The 26343-nt window shown below is 35.8% G+C and overlaps 1 protein-coding gene across 1 annotated transcript in view; it reads left to right on the plus strand.

Annotated features, from left to right (window-relative positions):
- Positions 1 to 25984, plus strand: part of LOC122140210 (dihydrolipoyllysine-residue succinyltransferase component of 2-oxoglutarate dehydrogenase complex, mitochondrial-like) — a 28932-nt gene extending 2948 nt beyond the window's left edge. The window contains exons 2-15 of the mRNA XM_042742980.1: positions 1073 to 1106; positions 1258 to 1297; positions 1859 to 1920; positions 3934 to 4008; positions 4088 to 4143; positions 7010 to 7118; positions 10791 to 10961; positions 12044 to 12126; positions 13347 to 13444; positions 21167 to 21297; positions 22014 to 22087; positions 22609 to 22692; positions 23074 to 23241; positions 25414 to 25984. Coding sequence (XP_042598914.1) covers positions 1073 to 1106; positions 1258 to 1297; positions 1859 to 1920; positions 3934 to 4008; positions 4088 to 4143; positions 7010 to 7118; positions 10791 to 10961; positions 12044 to 12126; positions 13347 to 13444; positions 21167 to 21297; positions 22014 to 22087; positions 22609 to 22692; positions 23074 to 23241; positions 25414 to 25548 — 1320 coding nt within the window. The 3' untranslated portion in view covers positions 25549 to 25984. The remainder of the gene's footprint in view (positions 1 to 1072; positions 1107 to 1257; positions 1298 to 1858; positions 1921 to 3933; positions 4009 to 4087; positions 4144 to 7009; positions 7119 to 10790; positions 10962 to 12043; positions 12127 to 13346; positions 13445 to 21166; positions 21298 to 22013; positions 22088 to 22608; positions 22693 to 23073; positions 23242 to 25413) is intronic.
- The last annotated feature ends 359 nt before the right edge of the window (positions 25985 to 26343 follow it).

Consider the following 26343-nt stretch of genomic DNA (forward strand, 5'->3'; position numbering starts at 1 on the left):
AAAATAATATTTTTATTATGATATTTTATTTTAATAGTTTAGATCGTATGAATTTTTATTATATTTTCAAATAACCTAATAAGCTCTATATAAGAAAATGTCTATTCTGTTCTTACTTTAGAATTTAATATTTAATTTTGTTTAAATTGTGTGTGTGTGTGTGTGTGAGAGAGAGAGTGTGTGTGTGTGTGTGTGTGTGTGTGTGTGTGTGTGTGTGTGTGTGTGTGTGTGTGTGTGTGTGTGTGTGTGTGTGTGTGTGTGTTTGGGAAACAGAATAATATCTGAAGATTGTTGTGTATGCATTATGAACATTCAGTTTGAAACCCATTATAGGATTATTATTATTATTATTATTATTATTATTATTATTATGACACCCCCCCCCCCCCCCAGAGATCCTTGTTTTTTTTTATTATTATTAAAATTGTGTAATTAAATTTTATTGTCAAAAAAGGCTAATTCGTTAATACAACTTGAACATTTTATTAATACATTTAAACATATATTTTTTAATCTAATATTGTATAAAAAAAAATACTATAAACAAGTGTGTTTTTATTAAAGTCCTTCAGAATAGAGCTTCAGAGCAAATCATTGGATTGTTTTGTCAAACTAACCCTGCACAGTATTAGTGAACGTGTGGAGGAAGAGCACGACAGTCAGATTAAAACCGTGCTGATATTCAGTACAATAGCACTCTTGCTGGTTGTGATAATGCCTATAACAGTATTAGATTTACTATAGAATTTAATATCAAAACAATAAAATGTAAAAGTGTTATTTATCACATTGAATATTCTATTTTAATATAAAACAATAATGCATTTCAGAGATCCAATTAAACCAGACTTTTATTAAGGCAAAAACTCAGAGGTTCTCCGGTGTTCGTGAGTTACATGCAGCGTTAAGTTACCGTGTGTGTGTGTGTAAGACTTGATGTAAACACACAGTGGCACATTGAGGTTCAGAAGGTACAGGTGTGAATCACAGTCAGCCAGATGTCCTGCTGCTTGTCCAGTGCTCTTCTTGCTTCTTCTGCTCACTGATGCTCTGGTCTCGTCTTGTTCTTTAGGGTAACAGTGTTCTCGCAAGACGCGCTGCTTCAGGTGAGTTCTGAGATCGGGGAGGATATTTCTTCTGCGTTGCATGTCATAGGTTTTTTGTAAAGATACTAGTTTGCACAGTCTTGTGTCTTTCTTTCTCTGACAGTGCAAACAAACCTGATTCGATGTTCCTCTGCCTCCTTTTTTCCTGCAGGTATATCAGCGAGTCAGTGTGTCACCTTCAAGAACAGCCCGTAAGTATCACTGACGTCTCCCGGACGGTTTATTTAGTTTGTGAACGCAGCAGACACCAGTCGTGCTTTATTTTCTCTGCAGATGATTACAGTGTTTCACTAGATTTGTAGTGAGATGTTTTTTTGTAAACCTGTTTTTCACTGAAGCTGGAGTTTTCTTCAAAAGAAAAGCTTAAAGTGCAGTATGAACCGCTGACAGCTAGCGGTTTAAATGAGTCCAAATTCTAAATATCTCTTCCAAGTGTAGAAATTAGGAAAGAAGTATTGTCATTTCCCTTCTGTAGTGTAAATATACCTATTAAAATATTAATTGTCATTTATTTTACAGTGCACTTGTTTAACAATATATGGCTATTACTGTCATTGTTGTTATTATTATTATTCTATTCTAATTTGTTTGGCTTCCTAAAACACTAGTGTGAATGTGATTTAGATTGAAACTGTAGATTTTGAACTTTTAAAGTACATTAGATTGTAATGTAATAACCATTGTAGCGTGTACTTCATAAGGTGATATTATGGTATGGTGAGATGCTGATGATGTGTGCTGTTGATTTTCAGGAGGTGTGAGAGGCGGTCGAGCGTCTATCAAATCAGATACTTCAACACCTCAGCCGCACACAGTACGTATCCGCTCCTGCTCTGCGTCTCTATATTAAGCTCTGGTCATGTGTGGTGCACAGCAGCAGCAGCATCAGTTTTGTCTTACTTACTAGTCATAATAAGACTGTGTGCCTTTCCCCTCACAGTTTTTTGTTCGTAGCGTACAGCATCAACACAGTTCCTTCTCTTGTCTGTAGAAGGTCAGGGTCAGTCGTCACTGATACTGATCTTGATTTTGAGGCCTTTCCTTATTGTTTTGTCATAAGTTCATTTCATAGGGCTGATTGTATTCCTGAAATAACCATCTCAGCCTGCTGCTTATTTCACGTTCAGCTCCGATAATAAACTCTCTATGTAATCAAATATGTGTAGTGTTTCAACAGATTGAACGTACTTGAAGAAACATTGGAAAAATTAGAGAATTTAAACTTTAAATATAAAACTCTTGTAAAATGCATGCAGCGTTTTAAATTCTTGCAGAGATCAGTCATACAATGAGCTCTCCAGTTGACTTTAGAGTCTCTGGAAAACTTGATTCTGATTGGTCAAGCCTTTCTCATGTTTACCTTTTGCTTTAATCTATGCATTCTCTCTTACTTATCTTACAAGAGTTTGATTTTTTATTTCTCTCTAAGTAAGTCTCTTCTGCTCACCGAGGCTGCATTTATTTGATCAAAGATACAATAAAAACAGTAATATTGTGTAATATTATTGTGATTTAAAAAATCTGTTTTCTATGTGAATCTCTGTTAAAGTGTAATGTATTTCTGTGATGCGCAGCTGTATTTTCAGCATCATTACTCCAGTCTTCAGTGTCACATGATCTTCAGAAATCATTCTAATATGATGATCTGCTGCTGATCACTTGCATAATTTTTCTTCTTAAAAAAAATCTGGTCTAATACAATTTTTAAACTCTAATATACAGCACTGATCTGGACCACAGTGGATATTAAAATATGATGAATCATGTTGAATGTGTGACACTAGAGTACAAAACAAGACCTGGCAAAACTTGAATTAGCTTGAGTGCGGCTTTCCGCTTTAAATTATTCTGACATTTAATTATTAGCTCTATTAATCATTTACCTTCCCTGTGATATTAAGGCACTCATACTCCCTCAGAGCGTCTCTTATCTTGTCGCTGAAGTGCTTGTGTACACTGCGGATTGCAGAGACCAAAAATAAATCAGTTACCAATTACACAAGTTTCCTTTCTACTTTTCGTTCTGAAATATTCAAATCCATTGTGTTTGGTATTACGTTTGATCATGTCTTCAGCTGGGTTTCTGCTCAGTTAATAAGTGAGACTTTTATGATGTCTTTATATAGGTCTTTTTGTAGTATTGTTTGTTCATGGATTCTTGGTGTTTTATGATTGTCTTTATATGTTTTTATTTGGTCTTATTTTCTTAATCTGCAAAAATAAATATTACAAATAATAATAATATCTTCCCCAGTATTTTGTCTTGTTTTCCGATACAAATATCTAAACATCTTTTTGTTAAGTTTCATTTAATTTAATGTGATTGAATTAAGTGAGTTTGATTAAAATAAGAACATATACACTATATATCAATGGGTTATGAAAGCTTTTTCCATTGGAATCATGTTTGGAATCATCTGACCCCATCGGCACATATTTGTTCTGGTTTTAAACAAACTCTTCACTTTGACCAGTTTCTCAGAAAACAAGACTTCTTGTGTGATTTTGCTTCTCCAGTAAAGGTTTAAGTATCTTTAGACTTGTTTTTAGTATTTTTGGGAAAGAAATTTATAAAATTTTTTTGAAGTGTGATTAAATTTTTTTGCAGTGTGATCAAAATTGTGTTTTGTTTTCTAGAACTTATTTCTTGTATTTCCTTCGGTTTAGTCCTTGCGTTTTGTTTACTTGGTTTTAAAACCTTCCTAAGTCCTGCAGAAACCCTATTCAGTGGTGTAAACTCTCTAGAAAGCTCTCTGTTGTTAACACCTTTCTACAGCTGCCCACAGTAACTTCAGCACGCCACATGAAAGGTCTTCTGTGATTGCAGGGAATGAAGTTATTACAGTGAAAACCCCGGCGTTTGCGGAGTCTGTCACCGAGGGAGACGTCAGGTGGGAGAAAGGTAAGATGAGTTCAGCAGGTGTGCAGGACAGACGCCTCGCCCCATCGGACCCCGGTAACCCTGTTCTGTGTGTCTTTAGCTGTTGGAGACACCGTCTCTGAAGACGAGGTCGTCTGTGAGATTGAGACCGATAAGGTAAGAAGCACACTAATCAGGGATTTCTATAAGAACTGTAACTTCCCGAGGCTGAAAGTTGTAACTTAGAGTTTAATTGTTGATCTGTGTACACATCGTTGGCCGTTGTGTAGTGCGACGTTGAGCAGTGCATTAAAATGTGTCAAGCTGAAAATAGATCAACCTTTAATAACATTCCTCTGGACACCTGCCTTCTGTTCAGGGCTGGTTTTGATAGCGTGTCCTATTTCACTCGTCTGGTGAACAAGATGCTAAATCTGTCTGATACAACAGGGCTTCTTTAAGATCGTCCCTAACACTGGACTGGAATTGTTATTGAACATCAGGGATGTAAGACCCGGAGCTTAGTTTGTGGAACAAAACTCGATTTTGGAAATTTATGCAGTTTAATCTGACAAGTAGTTAGCTAAATAGGGTTTAAGTAATTAATCACATTTTCATGCCCAGTGTGCTCAAAATAACAGTGTGCACAATTTAAGTCTATGCTAAACATTGTGAACAAAAATGTACCTAAAAGCCTTCAGTTTGAGCGCAGCACAATGGTTGTAAACTGTAAACTAAGAGGTGTATCTGCAGGAACAATGTCACAAAAAAAGTAGAATATCTAAATTCATAGTATTCAAAAAACAGTTGGTGAAAAAAATCTTACCTTAACTGAACAGTATATACCATATAGAAAGTTCATATTCAAACACAATTTGTGCTGATATTTGTACTTCAAGTTTCAGTTATGGTTCATTTTAAACCTAAATTTGATGTTTAACAATATTGTTTTGATCAAAATGTTTGCTCTCCTTTTCTTCTGACTGATGCTCTGACTACTCAGTTATAATAAGACTTTTTTCCCACTAGTTGTTTATTCTCAATTTTTGAATTAGTACTTAATCCTTAAAACTAGGTGCAAACTTCACAGAAATCTCTGATGCGTTTGTTAGGTGCTATATGTGTGTGTGTGTGTGTGTGTGTGTGTGTGCGCGAGTGAGTCTGTGTGTGTGTGTGTGTGTGTGTGCATGTGTGTTTCTGAGTGTGTGTGTGTGTGTGTGCGTATGTCTGTGTGTGCGTATGTCTGTGTGTGCATGTGTGTGTGTGTGTGTGTGTGTGTGTGTGTGTGTGTGTGTGTGGTGTGTGTGTGTGTGTGTGTGTGTGTGTGTGTGTGTGTGTGTGTGTGTGAGTGAGTTGGTGTGTGTGTGTCTGTGTGTGTGTGTGTGTGTGTGTGTGTGTGTGTGTGTGTGCATGTGTGTGTGTGTGTCCTGTGTCTGTGTGTGTCTGTGTGCATGCGTGTTTCTGACTTTGTCTGTGTGTGTGTGTGCGTGCGTGAGTCTGTGTGTGTGTGTGTGTGTGCGTGCGTGAGTCTGTCTCTGTGTGTGTGTGTGTCTGTCTGTGTGTGTGTGTGTGTGTGTGTGTGTGTGTGTGTGTGTGTGTGTGCGCGTGTGTGTGTGTGCGTGAGTCTGTCTCTGTGTGTGTGTGTGTGTGTCTGTCTCTGTGTGTGTGTGTGTGTGTGTGTGTGTGTGTGCGCGTGTGTGTGTGTCTGTGTCTGTGTGTGTCTGTGTGCATGCGTGTTTCTGACTGTGTGTGTGTGTGTGTGTGTGTGTGTGTGTGTTGGAGTCTGTCTGTGTGTTTTGTGTGTGTGTGTGTCTGTCTGTGTGTGTGTGAGAGAGAGAGAGAGAGAGTGTTGAAGTCTGTCTGTGTGTGTGTGTGTGTGTGTGTGTGTCTATCTGTGTGTGTGTGTGTGTGTGTGTGTGTGTGTGTGTCTGTGTCTGTGTGCATGAGTGTTTCTGACTGTGTGTGTGTGTGCGTGCGTGTGTCTGTGTGTGCGTGCGTGTGTGCGCGAGTGAGTCTGTGTGTGTGTGTGCGTGCGTGTGTGTGCGCGAGTGAGTCTGTTTGTGTGTGTGTGTGTGTGTGCATGTGTGGTGTTTCTGACTGTGTGTGTGTGTGTGTGTGCGTGAGTGTGTCTCTGTGTGTGGTGTGTGTGTGTGTCTCTGTCTGTGTGTGTGTATGTGTGTGTGTGTGTGTGTGTGTGTGTGTGTGCGTGTGTGTGTGTGTGTCTGTGTGTGTGTGTGTGTGTGTGTGTGTGCGTGTGTGTGTGTGTGTCTAGCATTATGTGTGTGTGTGTGTGTGCGTGCGTTGAGTCTGTCTCTGTGTGTGTGTGTGTGTCTGTGTGTGTGTGTGTGTGTGTGTGTGTGTGTGTGTGTGTGTGTGTGCATGTGTGTGTGTGTGTGTGTGTGTGTCTGTGTGTATGCGTGTTTCTGACTGTGTGTGTGTGCGTGCGTGAGTCTGTGTGTGTGTGTGTGTGTGTGTGTGTGTGTGTGTGTGTGTGTGTGTGTCTGTCTGTGTGTGTATGTGTGTGTGTGTGTGTGTGTGTGCGTGTGTGTGTGTCTGTGTCTGTGTGTGTGTGTGTGCAGGCGTGTTTCTGACTGTGTGTGTGTGTGTGTGTGTGAGTGCGTGAGTTTGTGTGTGTGTGTGCATGTGTGCGCGAGTGAGTCGTGTGTGTGTGTGTGTGTGTGTGTGTGTGTGTGTGTGTGTGTGTGTGTGTGGAGTCTGTTGTGTGTGTGTGTGTGTGTGTGTGTGTGTGTCTGTCTGTGTGTGTGTGAGAGAGAGAGAGAGAGAGTGTTGAAGTCTGTCTGTGTGTGTGTGTGTGTGTCTGTCTGTCTGTGTGTGTGTGTGTGTGTGTGTGTGTCTGTGTCTGTGTGTGTCTGTGTGCATGCGTGTTTCTGACTGTGTGTGTGTGTGCGTGTGAGTGAGGCGTGCGTGAGTCTGTGTGTGTGCGTGCGTGTGTGCGCGAGTGAGTCTGTGTGTGTGTGTGTGTGTGTGTGTGTGTGTGTGTGTGTGTAGTGTTGAGTTAAGGTGAGTTGTGTCTGTGCTGCAGACGTCGGTGCAGGTTCCCTCTCCAGCTGCAGGAGTCATCGAGGAGCTGCTGGTTCCTGACGGAGGGAAAGTGGAAGGAGGAACTCCTCTGTTCAGACTCAAGAAAGGAGGTCAGCCTTGTTTCTTTTTTTTGCTAAAATATATAAACAAAATGCTCTGGACTAAATGCATCTTATATTGTAGTCATTACGATCATAAGCTGAAGTCACTTGCTAACATGTTCATTGAGTGTATTTAACTGATTACATGATGTTTGCTAACCATTATATTATATTCCATATTGGATGCTGCTTTAACTGACCAATAATAGAATACTTCCTGTTTGTAACACTGAAGCATAAATGTTACATGAAGATGCTTTGAAATGTAAATAGCGCTATGTACATAAACTTTAATTGAATCGAATTAAAGTCAAGGAAACTTTACTTGTAAACAACTAAACTAACTTTTGAAATCTTTATTAACATGAAATACTGTAATTTAATATTTTTATGATGGACTAAGATCACAGTTTAAGATTGGAAGTATGGGAGTATTACACTAATGAAATACAGTTTAAGTCAAAAGTTTACATACACCTTGCAGAATCTGAAAAATGTTAAAGGAGACATATTATGCCTCTTATTACAATATGTAATATAAATCTCAGCTGTCCCCAGAATATGTCTGTGAAGTTTCAGCTCAAAATACCCCACAGAACATGTATTATATCATTTTGAAAATGCCTATTTTGAGTGGAAGCAGAAACAAACTGTTTTCATGCCTGTCTCTTTAAATGCAAATGAGCTGCTGCTCCCCGCCCCCTTTTTTCCAGAATAGAGCTGGTCATTACAGCTCGGACCTGCTAAAAACATCTGTTTTGGTTCTGATTATCATGTTTATCGTGCTGAAATCATGCGTTTTAAACCATATGAGTTTAAACTTCTGATATAGGGTTTTCTGAGAGCACACATCTGAAGCGCACGGACAGAAAGAAAGTTTTCATTCACACACAAGTTTACATTAAGAACACATTAGTAACAAAAACAGTCGGTTATGTCTGTGAAGATAAACAGCTGGGAAATAAATTGCATGTTTATTTCAGATCTGTGTGGAAATTGCATGTTTGTTTCATATTGTTTATTAATCTGTGTGGATGAATAAGTATTCTGTAATATTATATTGATCTTGTGTAATAGTCTGTAATAAGTTACTGGGTTAATATTTTTCACATTTTCTTGGTTGGTAGATGCACCGGGGAACTGCTTATAGCACTTAAAACCTAGAAAAGTCAGATTTTTATGATATGTCACCTTAATTAATTTACCAAAATAAGAGGGATCATACAAAAAGCATGTTATTATTCATTAAGTACTGACCTGAATAAGATGTTTCACATAGAAGGTGTTTACATATAGTCCAAAAGAGAATATAATAATTGAAACGATAAAAATGACCCCATTCAAAAGTTTACATCCCCTTGATCCTAAATAAACTGCAAAAAAAAGAAACATCACGTATGGAATGGGCCTGAGAGTGCTGCACGAGCTCGCGGCGCCATCTGCAGGACATTTAAAGCCTTCAAATCCTTCAAAGCACCAGATGCGAGCAGAATCGGAGCTGAAACGCATTACTCGACACAGTGACGTTTTATGAATGACGGTGAGAATCTGAGATTGCTAGTGCTGTCATAAAATTCACAACGGTTGTGCTGTAATTATATAATAGTCTGTAGTGTGTCTGCTGTTACAGTACTGTTTATGTTGTGATTCACTGTTAGTGCTGCACTTGGTTTGAGCCGCTTTAATCTGCATTTGGGAACGCAACATTCATTAGAAACCTTTATAAATCTGTTGTTGTTTACAAAGAAGTTTCAGCGTCACATGATCTTCAGAAATCAGTCTAATATGCTGATTTGCTGCTCAAGAAACATTTCTGATTATTATCAATATATGCTGCTTAAAATTTTTGTGGAAACAATGATACCACTCAAACATTTGTATAAGATTTAAAAAAGAGAGAGAAATTAATAATTTTATTCATCATGCATGAAAGTGACAAAAAGTGAGTGAAGACATTTAAAATGATTTCTATTTAATAAATGCATTAACGAATTGAATATGTTAGATAAATGCAAATAAATGCTGTTCATTAAAATTCACATTTATCATAAAATCCTGAAAAATAAAGTGCATCATCATTTTCGTTTCTTGAGTCAAATAAATTGTAATGATTTCTAAAAGATCATGTGACACTGAAAACTGGAGAAATGAAGAAAATCCTGCTTTACATCACAGAAATAACATTACATTGTATAATATATTAAAACTGAAAGCTTTTTTGTATTTGTAATAATATTTCACTATATATATATATATAGGATAAAAAAATTCCGTTCATGAGTCCCTTGTTTGTCCTGAACAGTTAAACTGCCTGCTGTTCTTAAGAAAAATCCTTCAGCTTCCACAAATTATTTGGTTTTCCAGCATTTTTGTGTATTTCCAACAATGACTGTATGATTTTGAGATCCATCTTTTCACACTGAGGTAGAGCCCGACTTAACTGATCATTTAGCCGATATTATCGGCCGATATGAGCCTGTCGCCGATATATCAGTATCGTGAATTTGCCGCTGATTTTTTTTTTTTTTTTTTTTTTTTTACAGAACATATAACACACGCACATTATATATAATCAGTGATGTTGTCTACACTGGATGCAGTAAACCGATGCCTCGTTCTGTGTATGACATGCTGACACAGCACACAAATGATTTTCAACAGTCGCTTTGTCGCATCCCATTGCAGCGCAGACACGGTGTCAGCATAGTTTGTCAGTACAGTCAGTAACGTACCAGATTGAAAAGTTATTATCTTTCTGCAGTCCAGTAGACGGCAGTGCGGTGGTGGTTGCCCTACAAAGTTACCTTGTTTAATTTCTTAATTCAAGTTATAAATATTTTGTTCTATATGTGTTAGTTAAGTTATTTATAATAAGTGAAGTTTTATTTTTGTTGTTTTTATGTCAGACTCATTTTGAATAATAAAGTTTATTGTTAAATTGTTAAATACCCTGCCTCCACTACATAGACCTATGTTTGATCACCACATTTGAGTTATCATTGCAAAAAATGTGTTTATGTGTATATATATTCTGTTTATGTAGACTATATACTGTCTTCTATTTACAGTAGCAGTCAAAAGTTTGAACACACGAATGGGAAGTGTGTACAAACTTTTAACTATACTGTACTGTAATATAGCCTACACACAAAGAATATCGGCCGATATATCGGTATGGGTCTTTTTTACTTCCTAATATCGGTATCGGCATCGGCCCCCAAAAACCCATATCGGTCGTACTCTGCACTGAGGGACTCGAACACAACTATTACTGAAGGTTCAAACACTCTCCGATGCTCCAGAAGAAAAAAAAAAACACACTTTAAGAGCCGGGGGGGTTTATAGATTCAACTATTATTTTCTTTTGTGGACTATATGTAAACATCTTGTATGTGAAATATCTTATTCAGGTCAGTACTAAATACACAATTACACGCTTTTTGTATGATTACCATTTTCTGATTCTGAAAGGTGTATGTAAACTTTTGACTTCAACTTTATAAAACAAAATGTAAGTTTTATTAAAGCTATTAGCTGAAGAAAACCCCCCATTTAAAATGTCCGTCTTTGTAATAACCGTAACCAGAAATAAAGCGTCTGGTCTTTCCGTGCTAGGAAGTGGTTATTATTATAAACGAGTGCTGCTGTGCTGCGGTGGTTTCAGCTCTGACTGTGTTTCAGCTGGAGCTGCTAAGACGACAGCAGCAGCAGCACCTCCTCCTGCAGCAGAGACTCCTCCTCCTCCTCCTGCTCCTGCTGCTGCTCCTGCTGCTGCTCCTGTCGGAGGACCCATCCCCACCAGCATGCCCCCTGTGCCCCCTGTGCCGGCCCAGCCCATCCAGTCCAAACCAGGTCAGGAGTTTATCCCCTTTACAGGATGAAATCTCTTCAGAGATGCTGTACATTCAGTAGAGGCTGAGATTGCACCAAATTTTTGTGACACAATCAAATAGAGGTGCGCACTAATGCAGCAAACATGTGGAAAAGAAAGATGCAAAAATCATTAAAGCACCAACAGCAAAGACTGTTTAGAACTGCATGGCATGTCTCCGATGAGAAGAGGAAGGCGTGGCTGTATGATGATTGAAATCACCAAATGGCCTTAAATTAGTAAATAAACTGCAGAATGTGTTTTCTAATCTACACACGAGTTGCATGTATTCGAGCTCGTTAGTCAGGGTTAAAAGTCCGAAGCACAAGGAAAATCTGCACTGAACGTGTGTTACTCGTCAGTTGCTCAGTCACATTTTTATGATTTATTTTAAAGGCATGTGACGTGCAACAAACATCTTCCTAAATTCATAAAGAGAATCATTTTTAAATCTGCTGTCAGCTGCACTGAGGTCTTCCTGCGGGTTTCTGCCAAAATAAAAGCTGAGACAAAGCAAGAACTCCATCAGCATTCATAAATGATAGTGTTGTGATTTTTACTGTTGTTCTTTAAAATAAAATAAAAAGACAACAACAATGATAATAATAGTTGTCATTATTAACAACAACATAGCAGCAGCTCTATTGATACATTTATTATAACATTCACACAGTGTTCAAATTGGGATCCAATATTGTAATGTTTTAAAACTTTTCTCATTGGCTCAGCAGGGCTGCATTTATTTGTACATTATAAAATGCATGGCTGGTTCAAGAATGGGGGTCTCAAAAATGGGCAAAAAAAAAATTTGTGCTTTGTGCTAGAATGTTAAAAAATGTTCAGTGTTACAGTAAGTAAATATTTTGAAATTTATTTTTTTATTTGAAAAGCAAATCAAAACAGTAAAAAGCACATTTTGGCTACTTAATTTATGCAAGGGTGAAAAAAATTGGCAAAATGCATGTGGAAAACGACATCGGCCCAGTGTTTCATTTTGTTCGGCTTCGGCCAAGCGTTTTCATTTTAGTGCATTCCTAATTAACTGAAACTCTCCTGTCTGTAGTTTCTGCCATCAAACCCACTGCAGCTCCTGCTGCTGCTGCTGCTGCTGACGCCGGAGCCAAAGACGCCCGATCAGAGCACAGGGTGAGCAAAAATGTACTGGTATTACTATTTATGTGGGGACATTTGGACCCTATAATGTAGGGAACACCAGGACCACAAATACACACTTATTTGGCAACAACAGATCCGATATCAGTATCATATCGAATAGTATACCTTTAAATAATATATAATTGCCAGAACATTTAAACCTTTTCTTGTGATTTTGCTGCCGCTTATGTGTACAGATACTGTTTATACACGGGAAGCTTGTTCAAACTGCATGCGATTAATTGCACAGCCCTAGTTTAAACACAGAACTTTAATTTGAAAAAATTATGCTAGGTCCTGCACTGCCTGTTGATTCAGCTGATTTTTCACAAATATGTCTATATTAGCAAAATTTGATTGTGAACGAAAAAGTGTAATAATGCAAGGCAAGCACTTCGCATGTATATGACCTATTTTTCAGCAGCATGTTTGATTCCTAGATTAAGTAGGTTGTTTAAATTGATTGTTTATTTAGATTTTTTTTTCTGTCCAGTTAATATTTTTATTAGGTTTTTTTAAGTGGTTTTTTTTATTGATTTTTTTTCTGTCCAGTCGTTTGTTAGATTTGTGGTGTGTGTGTGTGTGTGTGTGTGTGTGTGTGTACTCAAGGCCACTGCTGCCTTTGTGCATTACAAAGACACTGATGTGCTCGTACTGTTAGGATCTTGGGTAATATTAGACCAATTTAAAGTGGACTATATATTTTATCATGTATTCATGAAGTAGACTAATTGTTACTTATGTGCCATAACTTCTGCCATCAAGTTAATACACAACAACTTCTGCAGTTGATCATGTTAGATTTTAATGCCTTTAATTTCACCTGTGACTGAAACATTGCTCAAAAATGTTATCTGGATCATCTTCATCTCTGTGATGATATTCAGTATCTCTATTTGATCTGAAATAGCTTAAAAGGGTTTTTTTCCCCACCTTACAAATCAGTAGAGCCTGTCACCGTCTGATTCAAAATGTTTAATGCAAGAGCTTGAACAGTACAAATGTAGTGAAACATAATCAAGGCATAATCAATCAGTGCCCCTGATCACACAATCTGTGCTCTTTAAGAAACTCAATGGCCAAATAAAAAAGTACATTGAAATGGTCTCTATATTAACAGTGTTATTTACATGAACTGATATTAAAAAGTAGCACAGATTCTGCCGAGGCCCCACGTTCTCTTGCTCAGCCCTTTTGTGGTTTTGTTGCAGGTGAAGATGAACCGCATGAGACTGCGCATCGCTCAGCGGCTGAAGGAAGCGCAGAACACCTGTGCCATGCTGACAACCTTCAATGAAGTTGATATGAGGTTTGTTCCTGTAAAAGCAAACCAGCCTACTCCAGATTATACAGTCACTGGTTCTTTGAAATGTGTTTTTAATACCCTGCCAGTCAAAGGCTGGTGCTCACCTACTCAGTTCTGTTATTAGGATCTTCTCCATCTCAGGAAACATGACACTAGCACTTGGTATTGAGACATATTTCACCATTTGATTTCCATTCACTAGCCTACATTTTATTTTTATTTTTTTTAATCTCAATTCATTTCACATTATTCTAATTATTAGGCGTCAAACTAAATCTGTAAACTTTAAAATTATCCCTCTCTGTTGGTATTTTAATATTTTCAATTGATTTGTAAACAATCATTTAAATTGCACATAAGGCAGTTTTTTTTTTTTTTATAAAAATATATTATAATTAATTTTTAATTATATAATTGTTTCTACTCCAGTTTGTTGTTGGAATATAAACATTTAAACAGTGGATATCATAAAAGATTTATTTAAACATACATTAAATATTAAAGAAAAGGTTCAGTACAAAATATAATATATAATGCTCCTCTTTAGAGTTTTTTTTTTTATTTTCCTGTCACGTTTATGGACATTGAATGTCTTTCCTGAGATAAATGTGATGTAGCGTGACAATGATCATAAACTGTTTTATTGACATCTTTGTGCGGTTAAAACACTTAATGATTGCTTACATGAGACATGATTTATTTCAGTAAGTTATTCTTTTCCTTTCAAGATCAACCCTTGATGTTAATTAATGTTTATTTGGTGCTATAAATAGTAGTAAACAAGAAGATTTGATCAGTTCACGTGAGGCTACACAAAGCTTATTGCAATTGTTAGATGTCAAGCGTGCTCAACACAATGCGATTCAATGGTAAAAATCTGATGCCATGCCATTCAATATGATACAGATAGTTATCTTTTATTTCTTTGGTTCAGACAGACAGCCATGTTGATCTATATTCTGTGTGACTCTCAGGACTCGCCTCGGTCTCTGTAGAGTTGTGATGCGTCGTATTCATGTAGCAGCAGTGGTGATGAGAGAACACACTTTAGAGAAGTCAGTTTAAATATAAAATCACTGGTCACAAATAATAATTACAGTAAGTCACATGTACTATTTATTATTTATAAATAGATGGGTTTCATCAATGCAGAGAAACTGCATCATGATACAAATGCCAACTTATATCTGATGTACACTTTTTTTAAATCAATGCATCGCATTGTTATATTTTATGCCGATGCACCGATGCAAATTGGTTAATCTGACCATCTCTAATGCATATGCATGCTTTACATCTGTGTAGGTTTAAGCAAACGTGCCCAAACTTCTGCCTGTGAATGTGCGGTAAAGAGCACTGACACATAGGAAGGTGTGTCGATGGCCCTGTGAAATTGTTGCTTATTGGCCAAACCTGATTAGAAGCTCCGCAATGCCCGTCCAAATGGTTATAGATTGGAATCTGGTCTACAGGAAGAGATTTCTGAAACCCAATCCCCACTTAAAGCGCAGAATGTAAATATTTGGTCCTAATGTTGGTCAAAACAAAGATAAGAAGGGCAAAATGGGCTTTATTAATTTACAAGGAAACGTTAATGTCCACAACCTCCCTCGCTAACCCCTGAAGAGGACACTTTGAGGATTTCTCCCCAGCGCAAATGGCCGTATTAGCTTTCAGCTGCTCGGGGTTCGTGTTCTGCCGCTAATCTCGTTGGCATTGATGGGATGGAGGAAGACTCTGCCGGTCTGGAGTCGAAGGAGCGCGCTTGTCTGCGGCCCGCGAGCATCTGCCTCGGTGTCCCTCGAGACGCGCCTGCGGAGGGAGCGTGCGAGACGCCCGGAACGTTATGGGCTATTATGACAGGCCAATAAGATTTGAAGGCTGTGGAAAGTGAAGATTTTTATCGCGTCTTCTCTCCTTTCTCTGAGAGCGTGTGTCTTGGGACGTTCCTAATTCCGTTAGCGGAGAAACCGGAGAGGATAAACGGTGTTAGAGACAGGAAAATAGAGAATTACAGTCTCTGCCCTTTTTACTCAAAACCTGGCCAGACTGCTGTCCACAACATCCTCCACTGGTGTTTCAGTCAGGAGACGCACCTTAAATGCCACGGGCTGCTCAAACCGAGGTGGTTGCTTCTTTTTATCACTGGTGTTTCAGTACAGACCAAAAGTTTGGAAACATTACTATTTTTAATATTTTGTGAAAGAAGTTTATATTCTGCTCATCATAACCTGAATATTTATTTGATCAAAAATACATAATATAAAATAAAAAATGTAATATTATGATATACATTATTTTCTAAAACTTAAAATAATTGATTTTAAATTAATAAATTATACACATACAATTATAAACAAATTATTTTTTCTGTGATGCAAAGCTGAATATATTTTAGGATCATTATCACATGATCCTTTAGAAACAATCATTCTAATATGATGATTCATTATCAAGTTGGAAAAAAGTTCTGCTGCTTAATAATTTTTTTTCAGAACATGTGATACTTTTTTAGGATACTTTGTGATGAATGAAAAGGTAAAAACAAATAAAAAAAGAAGCTATGATTTTTTTAAAATATACAGTTCTGCTGGTCAGTATTTTTTGGGGTCAGTAATTTTTTTTTCTCTTTCTTTTTAAAAAATAAAATCAATTCTTTCTTTTTTTTTTATTCAGCAAGGATGTGTTAAGTTGATAAAAAGTGATAGTAATTGAAAATATATTATTAGAAAATATATTATTAGAATTTTTTTTTTATATTTGAATAAATGCAGTTCTTTTTAACCTTTTCTTCATCAAATATATTAGACAGCAGAACTGTTTCCAACACTCAGAATAAATCAGAATATTAGAATGATTTCTAAATGATCATGTGATAGACTGGATGTTACATGTGACACTGAAGGCTGGAGTAATGATGCTCAAAATTCAGCTTTGCATCACAGGAATAAATTTTTTTTTTTAAGTATATTCAAATAGAAAACTATTATTTTAAGTTGTAATAATATTTCACAATATTACTGTTTTTTTCTGTATTTTTGATCAAATAAATGCAGGCTTGATGAGCAGAAGAGACTTCTTTCAAAAACATAAAAAATAGTAATGTTTCCAAACTTTTGGTCTGTACTGTATATATATATATATATTTATGTTTTTTTTTTTTTTTTTTTTTTATATATCCTTTATTTTTCCAGGAAGGTCCCATTGAGATAAAAGAAATCTCTTCTCCAATAAGTCCTGGACAAGATGACCGTACAAATATTTCACATAAATTGTCACAAACATACACCTCACAAGACAAAATTATATAGAACCAAAGCAAAAACAATAATCGTAAATCAGTAATTAATTAAAACAACATGGTTCATTTTCTAAACACTGCACTAAATTTTGTAAAATATTCAAAGGAGGATTTTTTTCTAATGGAGTTACAGTTTGAAATTCATTCCACAACCACGGAGCATAGAAAGAGAAAGCTAATTTTCCATGCTCTGATGTACCCTGGGTATTTCTAATTTAATCCCATTTGATGATCTGGTGATATAATTCTTTCTATGTAGGCATAAAAGACTAGAGATGTAATTTGGAAGCATGCCCAACAATGCCTTTACAGTAACACTAACATATGTGATTTCCTTCTTTGATATAAAGAGGACCAACCTACTTTATTACACAGCAAACAATGATGAGTATGTGAGCAAGCAGTTGTTATAAATCGCAATGCAGCATGATAAACGCTGTCAAGCCTTTTCAGAAGCATGCATGTAAATAACATCTCCATAATCTAAAATGGGTAAAAATGTACTCTGTATAATTTGCTTTCTTGCTCAAAATGAAAACCTTTTTTTTTTTTTTTTTTGGCCGAAATAGAAAACCCAATCTTGGTTTAAGTCTTTTCACCAAATAATCAATATGTACATCAAAGGCCATACTCTTAAATACTTATAAACTATTACTCTTTCTCTGAGCAGGCCATCAATAGTAAGAATGGACAGAGCAGAGGACAAAGATCAGCTGAGTAAAAATAATAAAATAAATTTTATTTACATTTAGAACTAATTTCAGTTGTAGTAAAGTATGCTGAAAAATATAAAAAGAGTCCTGAAGAATTCCAGTGGCTTGCGGTAAAGAGGATGCAGCTGAATAAATAACTGTATCATCAGCATAAAAATGTAACTTCGCAGAGTTTATTTCCCGACCTAAATCATTAATAAAAATAGAAAAAATAAGTGGTGCCAATAAAGAACCTTGTGGGACACCCTTCTTAACAGTTAACAAGTATAATTATCTACAGAAACGCACTGAATTCTGTCCGATAAATAATTTATAAACCTTTAAGCCTCTGTAGCAGTAGAGCATGATCCACTAAGTCAAAAAGACCCCGATAAATAATTTTTAAATCAGCCCAAATAAGGCACAATGCACAATGCTGCCTGAGTTTATCAAGAGCAGTCATCAGTGTTCAAAATTATTATTGCGAACTATTTGAAATAAAATGTCTATTAAACGCTGTTTCGTACTATAACCTGCTGAATCAATTTTGACTTTTGAAATGCATTGGGAGACGAAAATATCGATCCTGTTTAATTAAGTTATTTTCTTTCAGTTAGGTAATTTACCAGAGACAGATTAAACACTTTTTCTAAAACTACATTTAGTACACTTATTAGAAATAGGACAATGAGACAAGGGATCTCCTGTTTGTTTTCTTTGCTTTTGTAATGGCCTAACCAAGGTTTGAGAAGGTTTCCAAGTCGGTGGAATAAATTGGTGCATGGACCTGAAATCTATTAAAAATCGATTGCACAAAGGCTCAAAAAATGATATCTGCAGCTTACCAAACCTTACATTTAAAAAACCCCTAAGTTTCTGTTTGTCAGCAAAACCTGATTTTTTAAATCTAAATTTAAGAGTTACGAAATTTATATATATATATTTAGGTGGACTCTTAGACATTTTAAAATTTCTCACACAGGATGATCTTGCACAGTGATATTTATGTGTTTTGTTGGACTTTTTGAAATTTTTAAATTTGTATGATATTGTGATGTTGTAAATTGTTTAATTGTATAAAATTATCGAACTATTTGAAAGTTGTTCCAAACATGTCGATTAAACGAATTAACGTGAATGATTAACCTTGTCATTATATGTTTCATCCAAAGATTTTTTAACTGGAAATTCACATAAAATATTTTTATAAAGTAGGGGTGTAATGATTCATCCAAATGGAGATCGATATGAGTCTGACGATATCGATCGATGCCTCACTCATAAGGGATTTCGGAATATAAATAGGCACCTTATTTCTTTCCCAAAATTTCAGAATGTCCGTCTATGCATTACCATGCATATTCTCGCTCAAATCAGGGATTAAGACTCGTTATAGGACTGCTCAAAGGCACAACAGGGGTTTTTTATGGAACAGGTCGAGTGCTTTGTGAAAAGTTTTCAGCGTACACATCTATGAAGCGGGAGACACAGACTTCGCACCGCGCGAATACTAAATTGAGCTCTCTTCCACTTTTTTTTGTGCTTGGATGAATAAATACAGACAAAATGACATCAAAATTCGTGTTTTGGCGAATTTCCTAGTAAACACAGTCGTTTAGTCATATGTCTTAACGTTAACAGTTCAGAAAGAAAAGGCGTGTAGCATGTGTATATTAAATCCGTGCTTGGTTCTTAAAGTGAAAGTAAACTAATAATAAACTGTCAAAGTGCTCACTGCTCCTGACTAAATAACTTTTTTGTAACATCAAAAATGATTAATCTATATTTAATTTATACAGTGAAGACTATGCAGTTATTTTACATTTGATTACTACATTACTGTACCATACCTTAAAATGTATTTTAGACTGAGCTGAAAACCAGAAAAGCTGTTTATTTAACTGTTTTAAAGTTTATTGAACTTTGATGTATTGTATTTATTTTCTGCTATTGCTCATAATTTTGTTATCTGTAGAAAAGATTTTTAGCACTGAGCCCATAGTAGCAGCCAGAATTGTTTTTCCAATTGTTTATTTTCTGTATTATAAAAAAAAAAAAAAGTGTAGGCCTATTTTTTTGTTTTGAATGTCCCAATTGAGGTACACAATGTGAAAATTTCAGGTAAATTTTCATGTTATAGATTTTGGTTGCATTTGTGAGTTAATAAAAATGTAGATGGTTGTTTAAAATAGGAAAATTTCAGGTAAATTTTCATGATCGATAATACTTCTGCATCGAATCGTAATCGTATCGTAGAATTTTTTGATGTGGTATCGGCAAATATCGTATGGCTGGGTATGGGAATCGATATCGTATCGTATTGTGACAAACCATCCGCTTGACACCCCTAGTATAAAGCACCGTTTCCATTCAACGAGTCAAAGAGTGCAAAATCATCACTTCCTGGTAAACTGGCACTAAATATCACTAGGAGAAGCCACTGAATATTTATATAATTTATATATACATATATAGTGATTTACTTGCACCTCTGAGTGAGACACAATAAATGCTGTCCGCGGGTTAGTCAAGTTATCCCGTCCCATCGTGCAAAGTCACATGACTTTTTTGATGCACAATCTAGAATTTATTCAGTAAATGTGTTTCCATTGTAATTTATGGACATTTTTTTTCTTATCGGATAGAAAGTTTATCCTACTTAATTGTGCACATACGTTTTTTATGCACATTTTTAGAATTTATGCACATCTTGGCATTTCCTTCTAGCGGTTTTTAATGCAATATTCCAAAATGTGCATAAAAACAGGTGGATGGAAACAAAGCTGTTGCTGTAGAGTTTTTAGTGGGGTTATTTACATTGCATTGTGTTACAGAGTCAACAATTACACTTCAAGGTTTATTAAATAACAATTAGGATTTGGCATTTTTGTGCGTATGTGTCATAGCGATAATTAAAGGATTTGAATTTTAATGTGCTGTGAAATATTTAAAAGTGATATCAATATAAATGCATTACAAATGTTCCAATCATAATAAAACCGGGCTTTGCCATTTGAGCTGTTGTTGAAAATATGACGAGAAAAATAACAATTAGATTAAAAATAAAAACATTATCAATATTTTGAAAAGGAAATCTCTAAAAAGCAATATTAATTGTTTTATATATTCCAATCATATTCAATAATGTAGGGCTGTGCCTTTGACAAAAAAAAAAGAAAAGAAAAACATTTACATTGATATATTATTCATAATCTATAATAGTCCATTTTGTCATCAGCTCAAACAGAAAAGCCTGAATATTTTAAACAATCACCTGTAAAGTGAAGCGCTTTACTAAAACAGGTTAACTCAACCAAACCCACAATTTATGAATTTTCATGATGAAACTGATTCAAGGCATCATTGCACCTTTTCTAAACCATATTTCACTACAGTGCATTACTGAATATTAATTGTATTTTAAGCAGTTCACAGTTACTACGTCTGTCAGTCTCCCAAATGGAATGTAAAATACCTTAACTGTTATAAATACACTGTAATCTAGTTCTTAACACAAAAGCATGATTTCAGAGACCTGGAAAATAGTGCAGCACTCACATGCCATTATCACCATACACTTTCATTGGATGATAAAGAGCAGCGTGAACATTCTGCTAAACATCTGCTTTGAATTTTCTAGAAGAGAAAGTTGGAGCGACGTGAGAACGAGTGACTGTTCCTTGCTGTAATGCTTGGTTGCAGTTGTCTTATGTTTTTTTCTGTGTTTGACAGCAACATCACAGAGATGAGGAAACAGTATAAAGATGCTTTCCTGAAGAAACATGGCATCAAACTGGGCTTCATGTCTGCGTTTGTGAAAGCAGCTGCCTACGCTTTGACAGACCAGCCTGCCGTTAACGCTGGTACGTTCACACACACACACACACACACACACACACAGTTCAGCCTCAGCATCTCACCACTTCAGATTAAGCGCGTGTGTGGTTATGTGGTCGTCTGTTCGAGTCTAAAGAACACGTTTTTACAGATTACCTTTCTGTCGCCCCCCTCCTCTCTTTCCTTCCAAACCTCATTGGCTTGGCCTACATAGACAGGCACGTTTAACACGGTTTCATCGGCCAGTGTGTGTCTATATTTGCCCAGAGTCTCACCATCTCATGTTCTTCATCGGAGACTTGCATGTACAGCGCTAAAATAGACCCGCGGGGCTGCTGTACCCTTCAGAGTCAGAGTTAACTAACAGAAGCTGGTTTTGTGCTTTTACTTTCACTTGAAATAAAATAAATGATTCAACTTACTTTATTTCAGCTAGTCGCCTAAAATAACTAAAAATAAAAAAAATTTAAAAAAAATGTCAAACATGTGACAAAATTACTAAAACTTTTAAATTAAAAACAAGTCAAGAAAAAAAATAATTCTATATATTAATAAAAACTGTTGTCCTGCCTTGTCTTCACGTTTCAGCTGAAATTCAGTGTTCTTTTAAATGCATATGTATGTATTACACAAATACAAATATTTTAGTTATTTCACAGTGTATTGTGGAACTGCAAGATATAAACTCAAAAAAAGTCAAATATTGAAAGCTATTAACTGTTATTGTTTTTAATCTGCTCAGTCATCGATGACTCAACCAAAGAGATCGTGTATCGGGATTATGTGGATATCAGTGTGGCAGTCGCGACACCGAAGGTAGATCCTACACATTTATAATGATATAACAGATTTCTGTTTCAGAGAAATGCTGCTCTTTTGAACTTTCTGTTCATCTGTGAATCCTGAAAAATTAAATGCATCACAGTTTCCACATATTCATCTGTGAATCATGAAAAATATTGTGCAGCCCAACTGTTTTAACATTGATAATAATCATAAATGTTTCTTGAGCATCAAATCATCATATTAGAATGATTTCTGAAGATCATGTGAGATGCTGAAAATACAGCTGCACATCACAGAAATACATTACAGTTTAACACATATTCACATAGAAAACAGATATATTAAATTGTAAAAATATTTCAGTGTTTTTATTGTATTTTTGATGTATGCAGCCTTGGTGAGCAGAAGAGACTTCATTCAAAAACATTTTAAAAAAATCATCTTTTATTTCCAGAACAGCAGATATTTAGCTTGTTCTCTTATAACATCATTTATTGTCGCTGTGGTAATGTGCCCTGTGTGTTGAACTCGTTCTCATCCTCGTCTCTCAGGGGCTGGTGGTTCCCGTGATCCGAGGCGTGGAGGGAATGAACTTCGCAGACATCGAGAAAACGATTAACGAGCTGGGAGAGAAGGTGAGCGAGCGAGCTGCTGTCTGAAGACACGCTTATTCAGCTGCAAATGGAGCGACTGACCAGAAATCTTTATTTAGCTAAATATGTGACATGACCTAAAAAAACAGCTGTATCACTGGTAAAACTGATGTCAAGAGAAGGGGGAAATCAAACCGTGTAATTTCTGAAAAACGCTGCGGTTTATTCCTCTGACGACTCTAATGACATTTTTAAGAGCGTTAATCAGAGCACAACGATGATCATAATGTTCAGAAGCTGATTTATTAGGCCACTGGATTATTAAGCAGACTAGAGAAGAGAATATTTAAATATTAAATAAATCTGCTAGTTTGTGTGATTTGGTGCCAGTTTCTGACTGGTTTTCCTGTGTTTTCTGCGTAGGCTCGTAAGAACGAGCTGGCTGTGGAGGACATGGACGGCGGCACCTTCACCATCAGCAACGGAGGAGTGTTCGGCTCCATGTTCGGCACTCCCATCATCAACCCGCCGCAGTCGGCCATCCTGGGCATGCACGGCATCTTTGACCGGCCCGTGGCCATCGCTGGGAAGGTCAGATGCGAACGCTTTTGTGTTTTCTGTGCCTTATGCAGTCGAGTCAACAGTAAAAACTCCATTCAGTTCCTCCATAAGGATATTTTTGTTAACCAGTGTTTACCCTAACCCTTATTCTGAAAATAATCATGTTTAACAGCTCAATCATTCTCAAAGCAGCCTCCACCAATCAAAGTGATGGGGAGAGAAAATTGGAACAAAACAGCACTTAAGCTCCACCCACTCTGGAACTTTATTTTTTTCTATGGAACAAAAATAATAATAATAATTATATATATATATACACAGTACAGGTCAAAAATTTGGAAACATTACTATTTTTAATGTTTTTGAAAGAAGTTTCTTCTGCTCATCAAGCCTGCATTTATTTGATCAAAAATACAGATTTTTTTTTTTAATATTGTGATATATTATTACAATTTTAAAATAATAGTTTTTAAATTGATTATACTTTAAATGATCATTTATTTCTGTGATGCAAAGCTGAATTTTTAGGATCATTATCACATGATCCTTTAGAAATCATTCTAATATGATGATTCATTATCAAAGTTGGAAACAGTTTCAGGCTGCTTAAATATTTTTTCAGAACATGTGATACTTTTTTAGGATACTTTGATGAATAGCGTAAAGTAAAAAAAAAAAAAAAAGAAGAAGCTATGTTTTTAAAAATATAAATATTTTGTAATAACAATATACACTACTGGTCAGTAATTTGGGGTCAGTAATTTTTTTTTCTTTCTTTTTTTTTTAAATAAAATCAATACTTTTATTCAGCAAGGATGTGTTAAATTGATAAAAAGTGATAGTAAAGAAAACTATTATTTTAAGTTGTAATAATATTTCACAATATTACTGTTTTTTCTGTATTTTTGATCAAATAAATGCAGGCTTGATGAGCAGAAGAGACTTCTTTCAATAAAATTAAAAATAGTAATGTTTCAAAACTTTTGACCTGTACTGTATATATATATATATAAAGATATTTGCAGTGTTGTATCTGACTTATTTTTTTGGAAGTTTATATCTTCTCACAGTCTCTTCTGCTTATCAAGGCTGTATTTATTTGATCAATTCACGTTTATTTGTATAGCGCTTTTCACGATAATATTGTGAAATATTGCCATTTCTAATATTGTTTTTCTATGTGAATATCTGTTAAAGTGTAATTTATTTCTGTGATGTACAGCTGTATTTTCAGCATCATTACTCCAGTCTTCAGTGTCACATGATCTTCAGAAATCATTCTAATATGATGATTTATAAAAAATGTTGGAAACGATTGTGCTGCTTAATATTTTTTTGGGACCTGTGATACTTTTTTCTTTGAATAAAAAGCTAAAAAGAAAATCATTTATTAAAACCGAAATCTTCTGTTTTAAATACTATCACTTTTTATCCATTTAGCACATCCTTGCTGAATAAAAGTATTAATTTCTTTTAAAAAAGAAAGAAAGAAAAATATACTGACCACAGACTTTTGAATATTAGTATATGTTGTAATGCAAAAATTCAATTTTGAATAAACACTGTTCTTATTAAGCATTTTATTTAACAAAGTCACAAAAAATATTAAGCAACACAATTGTTTCCAGCACTGATAATAAATCATCATCATATTAGAATGATTTCTGAAGATCATGTGACACTGAAGACTGGAGTAATGATGCTGAAAATACAGCTGCACATCACAGAAATAAATTACACTTTAACACATATTTACATAGAAAACAGTTATTTTACATTGCAGTAATATTTCACAGAATTATTTTTTTTCCTGTGTTTTTGATCAAATAAATGCAACCTTGATGAGCAAAAAGAAACTTACTAAAATCGTACTTATCCCAAACTATTGAACAGCACTATATATGCATATTTTGCAGGACTACAAATCTAATCAACAGCTTTAAATTAGTTTTATATTTCTGCATTGTTTTTAATTTGGTGTTTGCAGTGATTCATGGGATTGTAGTTCGCCTCATTCCAGCCGAAGTTTACAGTCTTTTGCCTGACGTTTGAGGTCAGAGTTCGGCATGTTGTGATTCTTCTAGTCTCTGCTTGGTGTCTGTTTTAAATCTCTGCGGGGGAAATGAAAGGAGAAGTCCAGCGCTGCTGTGAAAGCATGTGTGAGTGATGCTCTGGTGCTCTTCTGTTCTCTGACGTGTTCAGGTGGAGATCCGGCCCATGATGTACGTGGCTCTGACGTACGACCACCGCTTGATCGACGGCAGAGAGGCCGTGACCTTCCTCAGAAAGATCAAATCAGTGGTGGAGGACCCTCGCGAGCTGCTGCTGGACATGTGACCGGCTCTCATCTCCACCCACAAGCCCCATCTGTACACTAGGGACGGCCGCGTCAGGATTCGCATTGATTAGCTTCATGTTGAGTTGTTTTATCATGTCTACGTCTGCTGGGTTTTCACGCTGTTATGGAGGAAAGCGGTCCTGTCATTGTATGTACAAATCAGCGCACAAAACATGCCCTGAGCAGTTATTTGTTTCTAAATGGAGAAGACATGATAGTAAAATACAGTATATGATATATATTTAATCTCTTGGGTGTAAAGCGATCGGCGCAGCCGAGCAGAAACACTATGTTCCAGTGAGTCGCAGGTGCTTGTGTTTGTACACCAGACCTCGACGCTTCCCGCACAACTCCAGACCATCAGATCCTGTCTGCCTGTGGAAAAAAACAAAACTATATGAGATTTTTAAACAATAAAAGCAATGCTGAAATGCAGTCATGTGTGAGAGTCTGCAGTGATAATCAGAGTATAAATCATGCTCTCAGAACACAATACTCCATTAATCTCTTTAAATAGTTTGGATAAGATGATTCCTTCAGATGTGACAAGGTCGTAAGTTTTAAAGTTTAACGTTGAGCACAAGGCTATTAGGGAATTTAATGCTGAACAGTTGGTACAAATAACAGTTCTCAATCGTTTGCCTTGCAAAATCACAGCTGACAAACAAAATATTAAAAAAACTTGTCTGTCTAGATACAGAGAGAGAAAGAGAAAGATAATAGTTTGTTTTAAAATCATTGAAGTACTATTATATTTTTTGTCAATATTTTTAATTATAATTTATTTTATATTT

The sequence above is a fragment of the Cyprinus carpio genome, chromosome B17, assembly GCF_018340385.1.
Source record: "Cyprinus carpio isolate SPL01 chromosome B17, ASM1834038v1, whole genome shotgun sequence".
Classification (NCBI taxonomy): Eukaryota; Metazoa; Chordata; class Actinopteri; order Cypriniformes; family Cyprinidae; genus Cyprinus; species Cyprinus carpio.